This window comes from Thermobia domestica, chromosome 13 (assembly GCF_964235325.1).
Source record: "Thermobia domestica chromosome 13, izTheDome1.hap1.1, whole genome shotgun sequence".
NCBI lineage: Eukaryota > Metazoa > Arthropoda > Insecta > Zygentoma > Lepismatidae > Thermobia > Thermobia domestica.
In genome coordinates this window covers 65974583-65991537 of record NC_137466.1, presented here as the reverse complement: position 1 = coordinate 65991537, position 16955 = coordinate 65974583, and the positions used below count along the sequence as shown (strand labels likewise).

Genomic DNA, 16955 nt, shown 5'->3' with positions numbered 1-16955 from the left:
ACAGCAGTGATATCTTAGAGTAGTGGCTTAAGCGTTAGTTTCACAATGTTGAAAAAGCGAGTTCAATTCCGGGTGTGGTAATTCAGGAAATTCTTATAATCTACAAAACATACTTCTGATATATACTAAATTGAAAAAATTCAATTTCTCTGGGTTTAAGAGTTGAGACAACTTCCTTTACAGGTGAAGTGCCAACAACACAAAATTACGTAATCTGTATCAACCTTCGTAACTGTCTGGCAAGTAACGTGTTTGGACAAAAATTGATGAACACGCAAGGGCTAAACACTTCCTTACTGCTGTAGTATGGGCTAAAAATGAGTTCCAAGGAATTGTTCCTAGCTGTCCACAAATTGCAAATAGTGATCGAACTTACAATAGGGATCGCTAGTCACGAGAATGATCCTATTTAAGATGTCACCTCACCTTTCTACTTAGAAGAACGACAAACAAAATGCATTACTGTTATCAGCTAACAAATCTTCAGATTCCATTTCTTGTTGTCATAAAATGATAATTCTATCAGTAAATCCATAATTGTAATAATATTATTGCGTTCATGTGTAAACCTAAGAAACATCTAACATACTCTATATGTTTTCTGTTCTTATGAATACCTTCGAGTATGTTACTTTTTCTTTCCATTGTCGTAATAATAATAATTATTATTATTAATATTATTATTATTATTATAAAGGAATAACATAATTATAATACCAATTACATAAACATCTTCACATTCAGAAAAATTACTAATTACCACGACGGAATTTGAACCCAAGTAGCTGCAATGGTGGTTTCCTGCTTTCACATTTTCTAAAAAAAAAACAAATTGCCCCAACCAGAGTATTGTTCGCCACTGGCACCTCATGTCCTTTCGACGTATTCCAAACACTACAGGAACACAAACATAGAAATACTGAGAACAATTAAAATTCCGACCTTGCTCTTCAGAGGAATTCGAACCTCTAGTGGATTGCGCCTCATGCTCAGAAGCCGAACGCTCAGGATCACTCGGCTAGTGCCACCGGTTCAATTTGCCACAAACTCCTCATATGAATATAAGAAAATAAACTAGTAGTTATGGAACATAAACATAGAACTATTTCTACACGTGTTGATACAATTCAAAGAATGTCAAAATAATTTCTGTCGTCTTTTCTTTGGAAATTAGAAGTTATATTAAAGACGAAATGTAATGTAAATGGGGACCATTCCTGCAACTGATGACCAGTGCCGTAACTCAGATTCTTTTCTGGGGGAGCAAGCATTTATAAACTTATTTGGGCCCCCTAGAAAAAGTTTATTTTCTATTTATTGGGCACCCTCTCCAACTTTCTCTTAAATCTTTACGGGTTCTCGGAGCCTGTGTTCCCTCCCGCACGGCAAGGTCTACTGTTCGGTTAGTTACTCCCTGGGCCCATTCCATACATGACATAATTATTAAGGGGACAATACTGATAAATCTTAAAGCCATACGAATAAATATTACTGAAATGGGTTCATGACTCATTTTTGTTCTATTTACCTTTTGTGTGGTGTTTTGTTTATGTAATGTAGCAACTCTATTTGATGCTTCATTTTTAATTTCATGTGCCTATCGTATATGGAGTAAGAAAATTTTGTCTCAGAATGGGCACCCTCGAACGGGGGTTTCTCTGGGGGCAGTTGTCCCCCACAAGTTACGGCTCTGCTGATGGCGTAGGCTCAACTTGAAGAACATTTCGTGATATTTTCCTCATTGAGCAACGTCTATATTACTTGTTTTTAATTAAACAGAAATCTCGAGTGTCATTAAGACACTCACACAAGTTGCTTATATTTTTTTATTTATATTTTGTTTATATTAGTTTGCTTTTGTTATATTTGAGTATCTTGTTTATATTTTTCTATGAAACGACTTTAACTAGGTATCAGTTTGGGTGGAAGTTTAAATGGCGCGGTAGGTGAGTGATTAGCGCATTGAACTTCCGTTTGGTGGACCCGGGTTCGAATCCCGGCCAGGCTGAAGCTTTTTCAAGTGTTTCTGTTTCAATTTCAATGCATACTCAGGGTGACAAGCAAGATCTTATCTCCTCCAAAAAGGAAAATATATTGGAATGAGGAGAATTGGAGGTCTCTCAATATAGGCAATCATTTACAAAGTTATTTCCAGCAGTTATTCTATATTTGATATTTTCTTCTACCCATGCAAACTAGGGGGATCCCTGAATTGATTAATTCCTCACTCTTCCCCCAAATAAAAGAAGCAAGGAAAAGCAAAGAAGCAAATTGAAAATAAACTGCAATTACATGTCAATCTTGTGCAAGGAACGTCCTTTAGCAAATAATTTACCATTGCGATTCTCTCATACTTTAATTTTAAATCTTCTGATAAAATTTACTGGAAGAATGCCTTGCAACTGCAGTAATTTTTTATACGTGTTCCGCTGAAACAGGAACAATATCAGAAATTTTTGAAGGGAGTATTGCATATTTTTTCATAAGTTATTGTATTATACTTCTATTCTGCAACTTGTTTAAAACCTCTTTGTACGAGGTTTTAAAATTGTTGGCTTTTATTTTCTAAATATGTATTTCTGCTCAGTCCGGTAAAGGTTTGTGTTTATTTTAGTACGGGAGATAATCGGGTATATCACCACAAAAACCGTCTGGAATAATTATTATGCATTTTTTAAAATAAGATAGAAATTCTAACACAAAAGGATGGTAGGTTCAGAGGAGGCATAAAACGTTGTCCGCTGTAACACTTTGGAATATTAGCACGTTTGTGCAATGAATAGACAGAGAGCAGATTTTGGTTTTACATATTGACCAAAAAGTACTTTTCTTGACTTATTTTGTTGTAAAAGCAAAAAAGTCATATTTTCCCATGAGGGATGCGCGCCTGTCCTGAATCGGTTTATATTTCTGTACAGTTCCGTATAAACTGTACCGTATTTATTTCTTCATTCTTGTGCAAATGGTGAAATATAACATCATTACCTCTACAACACTTGGAAATATTAGCTAGTTAGTACTAATATTAGATTTAGAGCATCTATTTGGTGTAATATATTGACCAAAAATACTTTTATAATTTCGTCTCTTTTTTTTCTTCAGGGAGGGTGCGTCGTATTTAGATCCGCCACTGGACTACAAAAGGTTTACATTTCTTTATTCTTCTGCAAAAGAAAGGAAGATTCGAAGGGGCCCAAAGTATTATCCGCTGTAACACATGGGGATATTAGCTAGTTCCTACTAACAATAAAATGAGAACAATTATTGATCTAATATATTGACAGAAAAAGAATACTTTTGTCTTCTCGTCTCGTTGAAATAACAAAAATGTTATATTTTCTACTCAAAGGAAGTACTCACGTCTGGATTTGCCAATGGTTGGTATATGTCTGCCTTCAAAGCCGTGGTTCTGACGCTGCTCCGCGCTCTGATGCCAGTTGCCTTGTAGACATTCATCGATTATGTCTTGTCGTTAATGAAGCGACGAAAGTTGTAATTTCTTAGGGGACAAAGGAGGGGCAGAGGCATTTTTTGTGTGGGGCTATCTTTGCATACCAAGAATGATAGCCTTATTATGTCTGACTTACATTACAGTGCAGCATGTATTGTTGTTTTCATATTGTATAATTATAAATTAAACTTATTTCAAGTAAAATTTGCAACTAACAAATAAGGTAAAGTGTACATATGAAGTATTCCATTCCCGATAGCCCAATGTCACGAGAACATTGCCATTTGAAACCATTACATTGATTCAAATTCCATGCTAAATGGTCTGTTTTCATTTTATATAGCCTCAATACTAAGAAAGACCCCAAACTCCTATCTAACCAACCAAATTGAAGATACTTTAATGAACCCAGACTTGATTGATTACACTATCACCTATCAGGGCTCGAAAAATAAAATTCAAATAAAATTTACGTATTTCCCCAGTGAAATCCGAATTTCCAACTAAAATAACAGGGTTTTCATATCATTTTTCAGTCTACCACATTCCATCCCTAAGTGGGGAAGAGGGAAGCTAATTTTAGCATAAGTAAATTTCTCCCTGCAAAATTTAACTTTTAATTTTGCACATTTTTTCTTCAGATGCTTGTTTCTCAAGATATTTTGCAGTATGAAGTAATAAAGTTCACCCTGTATGTACACTTTCATCCCTCGCTTTAATGGACCCCTTCCATGGTTTAAGTCGGTTAAAAAGGAAGCATGAGTGGACAAATGTTTCCAATTGTCTGTAAGTTCCAGCAGTGGCTAATATCTATAATTACACTGCGAAAGAAAAGTTAATACTACAACAGTATGTACTTTTAAACAAGTACAATATTCAATCTGACCCAGTACAATACCAGATACGCTGTAAATATATAAGTCTGCAATTTCAACAGTTTTGGTTTAAAACCAGGACTTTTAGACTGAATCGGCTGATCCAGACTTTATTTCCGAAGTTCGTTAAATCGAGGGTCATAAAATCGAGAAATGAGTATATAGGCTATAATTATAATTGATATTTTCATATTCTTTGAAACTACAATAGCGAAAAATAAAATAATAAAATCATTGCTGGACTGATACACTTGACAGAAGATCTCCCACTCATTTCCGGTCTATTCGTCAATTTGAAAAATACGAATGATTGATACCGAAATAAATCAGTGAAACACTACAGGACTCTCTTCTGTCATATGTATTAATGAAGAAGTGCATGACAGAGTTTAAAGATGGTGATTTCTCAACAGATAATGCTTTACGTCCAGGATTACCAAAAGCAATGATTGTCCCCGAAATCGTGGATGAAATTCATGACTTTTTCTTGAAATTTGCAGAATTTTAACAAAACTTGTGGCAGAGGTTGTGGGCATTTCTCTGGAGCATGTAGGTAATTCAAGACTTGGGCATGTGCAAGCTCTTGGCATAATAGGTTTCTTAAACTCTGACAGGAGATCAAAAGAATGAAGCATCAAAGGAAGTATTCTCCCATTTTTACAACAATGCCGATCAATTTCTTTCATGAATAGTAACTATGGACGAAACTTGGTTGTACCACTACGATCCTGAAACGAAACTAGTGTGGCAGTATTAATTTTTCTCTCGCCGAAACAAGTTCAGCAGAGAGAAGTCTGCAGGGAAAGTGTTTGCAAATTCTTCTGGGATAAAGATAGAAACTACCTGCCCAAGGATCAGACATTGAATGCTGAATCTCTGCATTATTCACAAATTGATCTGCTTAATATGGTAGACGTGACGTCAGTGCTGCGAACCAAAAGAGTGCACTAGTATTATCTGTCAGGAAAGTAAATGTACACCTATTTTTCGAGTCTGGCATTCCTGCGCTCCATCCGTGGAGAGTATGAGAATTAAATCAATCAAATGTTTACTGAGGGGCAAAAAGAAAAGTTTAATCTGAATAAAACATTGCAAGGGGCACAAGCTGTGAATACGAATAGTGCATAGTGTAAATAAAGGACGACACCGAAAGAGAAAGCCAGAAACAGCTGTTAAACTTAGAAAAAAGAGTAAAAATTGTCGAAGTGGGAACATAAAACACATACAACAAATACGCCGACAACTAAACATTCATCATGCCATGATCTTGGTGTAGTGGTTAAGGTGCTGGCTTACAAATGTAAAGGTCGCAAGTTCGGATCACCGTCAAGGACATTTTTAAATTTTTTTTTATAATACATATAGCTCATGAGAGGGTAAAAGAGGTCGTATTTAGTTTTTCGTAGCAATTATTATTGGTAATGTTTAGTACTGATAATACTTTTTGTCTTTGCGTATTGCTTTTATTCTTTTCTTCATTTCGAAAGAGAAGAATATCCGAACAAATGCCACCAAAATTTCTCTTATTTTGAATGTAAACGCCATTTGCGATTAGTGAAGAATAAAAATTGAACGTTCAGAAGTAGGTGCAAAAAGTAAAAAGAAAAACATGGAAATGGACCATACTCATGGTTACTAAAAATACAATTTCTACATGCCTTACACCTCCCGACCACATTTTCTACGATAGCAAGTAAGAGGCAGTAGTAGGCCCCGGCGTTTGCCCGAATGACTCATCCTCACTCTCTTTCATGACCGGGGTGAAAGGTCAATGACCTTGGCCCGGGGTCAATGACCTAGGGGTACATAGGACCACCCCCTCTAAATTTTGGCAGGGGTACCATGGCCCACCCCCTAAATTTTGGCAGGGGTACATAGGACCACCCCCCTTAAATTTTGGAAATTGCCAAATCTAAAAATTTGGTATGGTAGCCTAGGACCACAGTATGTACCTCTATCAGTATTGGGGGTCTATGTCGTTCCCTTTCATGGGTAAAAAATTGCCAAAAAGTCAAATTTCGGGGGTTTTTGACCTAATTTATTCCCTTTGATGAGGTATTATTACCCTATATAGTTATATGGGCGTATACAGGGGTCCATTACCTTTCATAAGACATGGGTATATTAATGCACCCCTTGAAAAATTTGGGAGGGGTACCTTGGCCCACCCCTTAAATTTTGAAAATTGTCCAATTTAAACATTGGGTATTATAGTATAGGACCCTAATATGTATTATGATAAATTTAGGTGGTCCACCTCGTTCCCTTTTAGGGGTACAAAATTGCCAAAAAATATAAACGTAAGCAATACGTTGTACCACGTGTTTGGTTTTGACCTAAGTTATCCCCTTGGATGAGGTCCTATTACCTTATATAGTTATATGGTCATGTATAGGGGTCCATTACCTATCATAAGACATGGGTACATTGGTGCACCCCGGGAGGAGTACCTTGGCCCATCCCTTAAATTTTGGAAATTGCCCAATTTAAACATTTGGTATTATAGTGCAGGACCTCAATATGTATCATGATAAATTTGGATGGTCCACATCGTTCCCTTTTAGGGGTACAAAATTGCCAAAAATATAAATGTAAGAAATATGTTGTACAACGTGTTTGGTTTTTTTGGTCCAATTTATCCCCATTGGATGAGATCCTATGATTACAGGGATCTATTTCCTATCATAAGACATGGGTATATTGTTGCACCCTTCTTAAAATTTGGCAAGGGGTACACTGAAATTGTCCAATTTAAGCATAGTGCAGGACTTCAATATGTTTCGGTGGTCCTATTGCCAATTTTTTTTTTTAGTACAACCACGTGTTTGGTTATTGACTCAATGAATCCTATTTGATAAGGTATGGACGGGTATCCCCTTTCAATTTGGTATAACCCCTCGGGTGTAGTACGGTCACGTGATCGATGATTTGGTTTTGATGCGCGACGAGGTCCCTGGTCAATGTTCTCTAGGAATTAGGTGGAAACTTTGATAGGAAAGATTCATGGTATTTAATTTTTTTTTTCAACTTTCAAACTAAAAAAAAAATCAAACCAAAGTTTTTCAAAACAAAAATTGAAACGAAAACTTTTAAACGAAAATCTTGAAACTAAAAAATTTTCAAAACAAAAATTTGAAACGAAAAATTTTCAAAAATTTTCAACTAATTTCGATCGTGAAATGCAATCTATATTGAACACATCGTATCCTAGTGATGAAGAAAAATGGAATCAGTACAATAGAATATTACAGAAATATCTTTATGTGATACGTAAACAAGAAGAACCAATACCACTTACAATTACATCAATGAAACCTGATGGTGACGTTCCGAATGTTGACGATAGCACGAAACAAGAAATTTTAGCCGCAATACCACAAATGTATCGTAAGAAAGCCGAACTACTATTCCGTCGTTTAAAACAAGATGATGCAATTACATGGGATCATAAAGGAACAGTGTACATCAACGACAATAAACTACATGGATCCAATATTGTAGATTTAATGTGCGATGTGACTCGACCGAGGAAACATTCTAATACTCAAGGCTGGGAATTGTTTTGCAACTACCTTGCATCGTCAAACACACCTCAAGAATTGATTGGTAATCCACGAAGATTAAACTATATTGTCAAGCATAATAGTACAACAGCATCTGAAGGATCTGCACCACCAAAACCGGCATCTGAATTATTTTCTTCCGGAGAAGAAGAAGAAGATGATGATGATGATGTTTTAGAAGTCCGACCAAAAAGAAAACGTATCATTCCACAATGGTCAACGTACAAACCATAAACAAAAAGTTGAAATCCATTTATTACAATCCAGCACACCCTGCATCATTTTCTACTGCAAAGAAATTATGGCAAGCCACAGGAAAATCTATACCTCTAGCCAAAATAAAACTTTGGTTAAACAAACAACCTACCTACACGTTACATCGTCCTGTACGTCGTCGTTTCCGTAGAGATTTTTATCTTGTCAACAATATTGATGATCAATGGGAATGTGATTTAAATGATTTACAATCACTTCAAAACTATAATGACAATTACCGCTATATTCTTACAGTGATTGATGTGTTTAGTCGGTACGGGTGGGCTGTACCACTAAAATCAAAAAGTGCCGAGGATATAGTGAATGCATTTGAAATGATTTTCCAGGAAAGAAAACCAATTGTGCTACGTAGTGATCAAGGAACTGAATTTACCAACAAGACAGTACAAAAGTTTTTCAGGAAACACAACGTGCAACATGTTACAACAAAGGATCCAGATATTAAAGCCAGCATCGCAGAAAGATTTAATCAGACATTGAAACATCGTATGTGGAAATACTTTACCAAATATCAAACATACAATTACATCAAAGTATTGCCTTTACTTGTAAAAGCATACAATGAAAGTCGGCATTCCAGTATTAAAATGGCACCTGCAAACGTTTCTCAGGACAATTTACTGGAGGTGTGGCATAACTTATACGACAAAAAGCTACAACGTTCAAAACAAGATACGGATTTATCTGTTGGTGATACTGTTCGTATAAGTAAAACAAAACGTATCTTTGACAAGGGTTACCTCGAGAACTGGACTTGGGAAATATTCAGAGTAAAAGCCATTGTACCAAGAAACCCACCAGTGTATCGACTAGAGGATTTAAATCATCAACTCATCGAGGGTGTTTTCTACAGAGAAGAATTACAACCAGTGCCGCTCCCTTCGACGTTCCTCATCGATAAAATATTACGTACAAGAACAAAAGGTCGCAGAAAGGAGTATCTCGTCCAGTGGAAAGGATATCCTTCCTCATTCAATTCGTGGATCCCTGCAACTTCATTGAAGAAGAATGGAACCTGATCAAGATTTTTACGTTACACTTCCCAGTAATAGTTCCATGGATTATTTTCCAGAAAATACATTGACTTCATATATTACGAAATTACAACGACGTGTAGAGTTTCGCCAGAAATGGGATGTGGCAATTGTAGAGATTCATTATCCACATTCTTTGCTGAACATTAACAGTGAAAACAATAAAATATATTACAAATCATCAAGTAGTAATGATCAGGAACCGTGGAAGATTGTAACGATCAATGTTCGCTATTATAACAATATACGGGATCTTATTCATGCAATTAATATACATCATAAAGAAACCAATTTATTTATATCCCATGATGCAACTAATAATATATGCCTCATAAGACATCCCAATAAGGAAATCCATACTTCTGTACAAATCTCACCAAGTGTTAGTTTAATGCTTGGATTTGAACCAAAAAGTGATTTAAAAAGATATGCAAAAGGGACAATATACACCGGATGTACGATTAGGTTTACCATCACAAATGTACGTCTACTGTGACATTATTGAATCTGTCATTGTTGGAGATACAATGGTACCCTTGCTACGAATTGTCAACATGGATCCTGTGAATCATACTTTTGGAAGTCATGCAGTACAAATCTTTAATCCTGCACATTATGTTCCGGTGGAAAAAATGAATTTTGAGCAAATACAAATCGATATAAGGGATAGCACAGGTCATCGTATGCCATTCACCTTTGGAACGGTGTGTACAAAACTACATTTCCGTCGTCGTCGTCATGACTGATCCGTATTTGCAATACTACCAAAAACAAGCGTTATCCGGTATCGGCAACGTCTATGTGGGAAGTCCCTATCAAGCAGGACATGGCATTGGAAGTTTCCTTGGTGGCTTATTTCGTTCAGTGTTACCACTTGTGAAGCAAGGAGCTAAAACTGTGGGAAAAGAATTATTAAAATCAGGTGCCAATATGATTAATGATGTTGTGATCTCGAATCAACCGCTGGAAGAATCGTTTCATCAACGTATGCAAGAGGCAAAATCAAATTTACAAGAAAAAGCTAAAAATAAGTTGAAAACTATGCTGGGAAGTGGATATCATAAACGAAAATGGGATGACTGCTCTCAGTTTGAGGTTGACCTTCCAACGATCAACAACACCATCAATCCTACGAAGAGACGTAAATTATCACATAAGAAGAAGAAGAGATCATTGGCATCGTCGCCAGATATTTTTGATTAATTCAACGATGGCTTTCTTACATCATCAATCCTGTGAATGTGTAAAAAGTGAATTGGACATTTTTTCAACATTACCCACGCAAACCAGGTTCTGGACAATCGTATTATTGGCTACAAACCAATTAGTTCAATAGCTGAAAATTCACCAATAGAATTTGTAGTGAGTGGTAGCAGTGATGAATATATTGATTTGCCACAAACCTTATTGTACATCCAAGCACAAATTGTGAAACCAGATGGTTCATCCTTCACCGAAACGGATAAAGCAATAATTGCACCTGTCAATGATTTTCTAAATGCTATGTTTAGTGAAGTACAAATCTACTTGAACAATAAACTGATCTCATTTCCGTCACATAATCATCCATATCGTTCGTACCTGGAAAAACTGCTCAATTATAGTGATGGAGCTAAAAATACACATTTACAAACAGCAATGTGGTTTCAAGATACGGCTGGTCATATGAACGCAACCACCAGGGAGAACAAAGGATTTCAACAACGCTATGAACTGACAAAACAAAGTATGAAATTCGATATGATTGGACATCTTCATTGTGACATTTTTAATCAAGATAAATTTTTAATTCATGGAGTGGAATTACGTGTGAAACTTATTCCTGCAAAACCAAACTTTTGTCTCATGGCCGGTGAAAGTGGTGTCAGTGCAAAAATCAATATTCTAGATGCATCGTTGCAGGTGAAAAAAGTCAACATTAGCCCTAGTGTCAAATTGGCACACAATAAAATTTTACAATCTACACCGGCAAAGTATCCTCTGACAAGGGTTCAAATGAAATCATTTACCATCCCGAAGGATATACAATCCAAAACTATTGATAACCTGTTTATGGGAACATTGCCAAATCGTATTATTGTAGGATTTACATCGAATGAAGCATCCAGTGGAACTATTACCAGCAATCCATTTGAATTTCAACATCTAAACATTAATTTCTTTACATTGTATGTGGATGGAAAAGCTGTACCTTCAAAACCGTTGCAACCCAACTTTGAAGAAAATCTCTACATTTCATCGTACCACACATTGTTCTCAGGTTCTGGCATACATTTTACCAATACTGGAAATACAATTTCAAGAGCCGACTACAAGAATGGATATACACTGTTTGTATTTGACCTAACTCCCGATTCTTCTGCTGGAGATTGTCACTATTGGAATTTACAACGACATGGAGCCATCCGATTGGAAGTTCATTTCCAAGAGAAATTAGCAGCATCTGCAAACTGTATTGTGTATGGAGAGTTTTCCTCACTCCTAGAGATCGACCACCAGCGCAACATTATCCTGGACTTTTAAATTACAAGGTACGTATACGTTATGTATCATTTCCATTCACGATGTTGAATACATTACAATTAGCTAGTGCTTTAAACGGTAGTCCATTATTCAGAAATCATTTTACCGGGGTATTTGCAAGCGATGAGTTACCCTCACGGATTTCTCTTCCTTTGGCAATCATTGTAAATACAGATCCATCTACAAAACTAGGAAGCCATTGGATTGCAATTTATATTGATAATCGCGGTGTTGGAGAATATTTTGACAGCTATGGCCTTCCTCCTTATGTACCACAACATGTTGCATTCTTAAAACTTCATTGTATGTACTATAAATGTAATAATAGCCAAATGCAAAGTCTTGGTTCATCCGTATGTGGCTATTATGCTTATTTTTATTTGTGCTGTAAAGCCCAAGGAAAATCTCTGCGTGAAATTCAATATTTGTTCACAACAGTACCCACGGTTAATGATCGTAGACTGTTGCAATATACCTTCCAGGTAATTTTATCATATTTATCATTGCAAATGTATTGCTTAATCATCATCTATTTCTATACTAATCATCTTTTTCCTCGTTCTTTTTAAAGAATTCACAATACGAAGTTTTGCAAACGGGTGCTATGCTGCAAAACATGGAAACAAATCATCACAATCAAGAAGAGGAGGCGGTCTAATGAAGAAACCCTGCTCAATATACAAACATTGTCAATACCTTAGTGTAACAAGAAAGAAAAAGAAGAAACCAGAAAATATGAATAAAATACAATTTATGCTGACCTATGTGTTTTTATTGTTCATTCCACATACAACGTTATCAGATTCTCCTAAAGAACTGTGCGATATAAGACGAGAACCCTGTGCAAAGTTTCCACCTAATTCCTAGAGAACATTGACCAGGGACCTCGTCGCGCATCAAAACCAAATCATCGATCACGTTACCGTACTACACCCGAGGGGTTATACCAAATTGAAAGGGGATACCCGTCCATACCTTATCAAATAGGATTCATTAAGTCAATAACCAAACACGTGGTTGTACTAAAAAAAAAAAATTGGCAATAGGACCACCGAAACATATTGAAGTCCTGCACTATGCTTAAATTGGACAATTTCAGTGTACCCCTTGCCAAATTTTAAGGGTGCAACAATATACCCATGTCTTATGATAGGAAATAGATCCCTGTAATCATAGGATCTCATCCAATGGGGATAAATTGGACCAAAAAAACCAAACACGTTGTACAACATATTTCTTACATTTATATTTTTGGCAATTTTGTACCCCTAAAAGGGAACGATGTGGACCATCCAAATTTATCATGATACATATTGAGGTCCTGTACTATAATACCAAATGTTTAAATTGGGCAATTTCCAAAATTTAAGGGATGGGCCAAGGTACTCCTCCCGGGGTGCACCAATGTACCCATGTCTTATGATAGGTAATGGACCCCTATACATGACCATATAACTATATAAGGTAATAGGACCTCATCAAAGGGGGATAAATGGACCAAAAACCAAACACGTGGTACAACGTATTGCTTACGTTTATATTTTTTGGCAATTTTGTACCCCTAAAACGGAACGAGGTGGACCACCTAAATTTATCATAATACATATTAGGGTCCTATACTATAATACCCAATGTTTAAATTGGACAATTTTCAAAATTTAAGGGGTGGGCCAAGGTACCCCTCCCAAATTTTTCAAGGGGTGCATTAATATCCCATATCTTATGAAAGGTAATGAACCCCTGTATACGCCCATATAACCATATAGGATAATAATACCTCATCAAAGGGAATAAATTAGGTCAAAAACCCCCGAAATTTGACTTTTTGGCAATTTTTTACCCATGAAAGGGAACGACATAGACCCCCAATACTGATAGAGGTACATACTGTGGTCCTAGGCTACCACACCCAATTTTTAGATTTGGCAATTTCCAAAATTTAAGGGGGGTGGTCCTATGTACCCCTGCCAAAATTTAGGGGGTGGGCCAAGGTACCCCTGCCAAAATTTAGAGGGGGTGGTCCTAGGTACCCCTATGTCATTGACCCTGGGCCAAGGTCATTGACCTTTGACCTATGACGTCACAAAAATTTTTGCTGACTCGGCTGCATATACGGGGGTCCCTACTACTGAGGCTTGTGTTTAGGTTAGGCTGGTCAATACGTTTTGCAAAGGGGCCCGGTTTAGCTCTGACGCACCACAGGTGCGAGGAGGGAGCAAAACACTTCTTCTCTGTCCCTCTGTGTGTCTATTTATCTATCTATCTGTATATATATAACGCTATTTGTGAATACCATAACCACCCTAATTTTCCGCGGATTGAGACGAAACTTGCCACAAACATTAATTGTTGAAATATCTTGATGCGTTCGTTAACCAGAATCATCAGATGAAAATGTTCAAAATGGCGGCCCTTCAAACTCTTAAAAAGTTCCAAAGGAATCACATTTCTCCCATAAATAGGTATTCAGAAAGTTTGAATAACTTTTCTCCTTTTACTGAAATATTTGTGTGTAGGGACTTATCCTCTTTTATTGAAATATTGGACCCGATTAATCGCCTAAAGAAGGTTCACGGCCTATCGCTACAGTCAGGCTTTTTTTTTTTTTTTGCAGGAGAAGGTTATTTCCTATCGAAACAAGATGATTATTAGTGATGATATGAAATTACACATTGAAAGTGAAGTAACTTGTGAAACGTGGTATTTGAAAGAATAATATAATAAATGTGCTTTTCTTCTAACACAGAGAACTGTAAATCATGTATTTCGAGTTCGGGAGCGTGAATAGCGAGGAGTGTTATTTGATTTGCTTTTAAGTAACACTTTGCAATGCATATAAAGGTAGGCAACATTAGTGGTAAGTAAAACAACAACAACAACAATAATAATAATAATAATAATAATAATAATAATAATAATAATAATAATAATAATAATAATAATAATAATAACAATAATAAGTGTTGTTTGTGTCAAGGCAATATCTTACTCAATTCTTCTTCAAATGTAATGATTGTAACGCCATATGTCCCTTACAAACAAAATATTAGCAATTTATATCGAGGGAACGGGAAATTGTATAGTGATGGGAGCAACGTTGGACAGTATGCACTCATAGTACTCAGAAAAATAAGCGATTTCAATGCAAAATCAACGGAGTCATTGTCATGGGTAGTCATGGAGCCACGGCAGAGCCCTCTTTAGCAAAAAGTCGTTAACTTATATCGAGAGAACAGGAGGTGATAGTGGGATGGGACCAACGTTGGACACCGTGGACACATAAGGCGCATCGAAAAAATTAGGGGGCGGACGCCAGCCAGCCTTACTTATTTCCACATAATAATATAAAATTATATTGTCGAAATACACACACGAGTAAGCTCCTAATATTTCATATTATTATTATTATTATTATTATTATTATTATTATTATTATCGACAGCGTCTTTTCATTACGTGAGCATGTTTGACATGAAACCAAAGAGAAGATCCATCATTCGTAGAAAGAATAAGAATAGTCAGTTACTTTAACTGTGACCGACAGCGAAAAATACGAAAAGAGTGACTACCTTAGCGAAAAGGAACAATACTTTCTCTCAAATGGATGAAAAATCAAGCCGAGATAGATATGAACTCGTATGGACGGCGCAAAAAGCCAGTGCTTTAACCACTTTTTTTTAACTGACTCACCGAACGTGTTTCAGTAACTTACTTATTGCTAATTATACTTGCTTCACTCGTTTAACATGCTTTTTCTAATAACTTATAACGACAGGGACACGAACACAGAAACATCGAGAACAGTTAAAAATCATAGATTCTCTCCCGCCGGGAATCGAACGCGGGACACCATACACCAACAGTGCACGTGCTAGCCACTAGACCAGCAGGGAGGGCATAGGTCACTCTCTGTGTCGTTACGGATTACGATCACTGTATTGCCAGCTATCACTTCTGTGGGTTGTATACTATGATCACATGTTCTTTGCTGGAAGAGTTAAACTTACATTCTATGTAAGACATGAGGTATTTAGACCTACATGCTCTTCATATGATGTAATAAAAGGGTCATGCTGGGAATAAGAAAAAGAACATTCCTTGGACAAAATGGAAACTATTGGCATCAGAAATATTTATCTACGAGGCATGCGCAGTAGTATATTTCAGAATAGTTACTGTTTAGTTCAGTAAACGAAGAAAGGGGTATAAAAAAGCAAATATGTCGCGTCAACGAAATTGACCAGTGTTGACAGAGGCGAAAGTAGATGTGTAGTAATACAACAACTTGGTTAAATTGATAATTGGTTCTTTATTCTGTAGTAGATCGTATCACAACTTTACGGGAGAGCAGAGAAAGACTTACTAACGCTGTCATATAGAAAGCTTTAGTAACACGATCATATAGACACAAATGGATGTAACTGTGAGTACTACAACTTGCATTTAACGAAAGCCGTTTAGATATTCAGTGGTTTGCAGGGTTGTATAAGACACAATACAATCCTTCATACCTCAGCGTCCAGTAGCTAGATACATGCAATTTCTGGTTAGATACTGAAACTGCTGTCGGATTTTAATACATGACGTATTGCAGGATACAAAATGCTTTGCATTACTTGTTTGTTTGTAGACAGCTACTAGCTTAGTGTTCTGAAAGGTTGTGTATAAACTAGAGATAGCCAATTCCGGAATTATTACTTTCCGGACTCCCGAAAGTAAAACCGGACAAATTCCGGAATTCGGAAAATTCCGATTTTGGAATAATTCCGGAATTCGGAAAAATCCGGAATTTAGAAATTTCTGATTTCGTTAACATTCCGGAATTCAAAAAATCCGGATTTTTTCGAAATCCGGAGTTTTTCCCAATTCCGGAATTTTCTAAATTCCGGATTCTTTCCGAGTTCCAAAATTCTTCTGAATTCAAGAGTTAAACTGAATTCCATAATTTTCCGAAATTCGGAAAGTGAAAGTTCCGCTTCCGAAAAATGAACTTATTTTGGTTAATATGAATCGTGGCGGAAATAAGACTTTGACCAGGTAATGGAGACTGCTTTGAAAGAAATGGAGAGTATGAGAATTCAATGTTATATTTGTAGTTTCGTGTGGAGAAAAAAACAAACTTGTGAACCAAAGGTTCAAGAACAACTCAAGTTATTAATGTAAACTTTGCCGACTTCATAAAAGAAATACGAAAGACATTTTTAATCGAAGAAATATAACATACAAGTTTGCA

The 16955-nt window shown here is 36.4% G+C and overlaps 1 protein-coding gene and 1 pseudogene across 2 annotated transcripts in view; one reads left to right on the top strand and one right to left on the bottom strand.

The window, feature by feature from the left end:
* The window catches only part of LOC145668199 (ubiquitin-like modifier-activating enzyme 1 pseudogene), a 107716-nt pseudogene that overhangs the window by 70498 nt on the left and 20263 nt on the right, over positions 1–16955 (bottom strand). The window lies entirely within an intron of this gene.
* Positions 10682–12350, top strand: LOC145669205 (uncharacterized protein F54H12.2-like). The gene is made up of 2 exons (XM_081737534.1): positions 10682–11730; positions 12294–12350. Exon 1 carries the CDS (start codon positions 10703–10705, stop codon positions 11720–11722), a length of 1020 nt encoding a protein of 339 aa, XP_081593660.1. The 5' UTR covers positions 10682–10702; the 3' UTR covers positions 11723–11730; positions 12294–12350.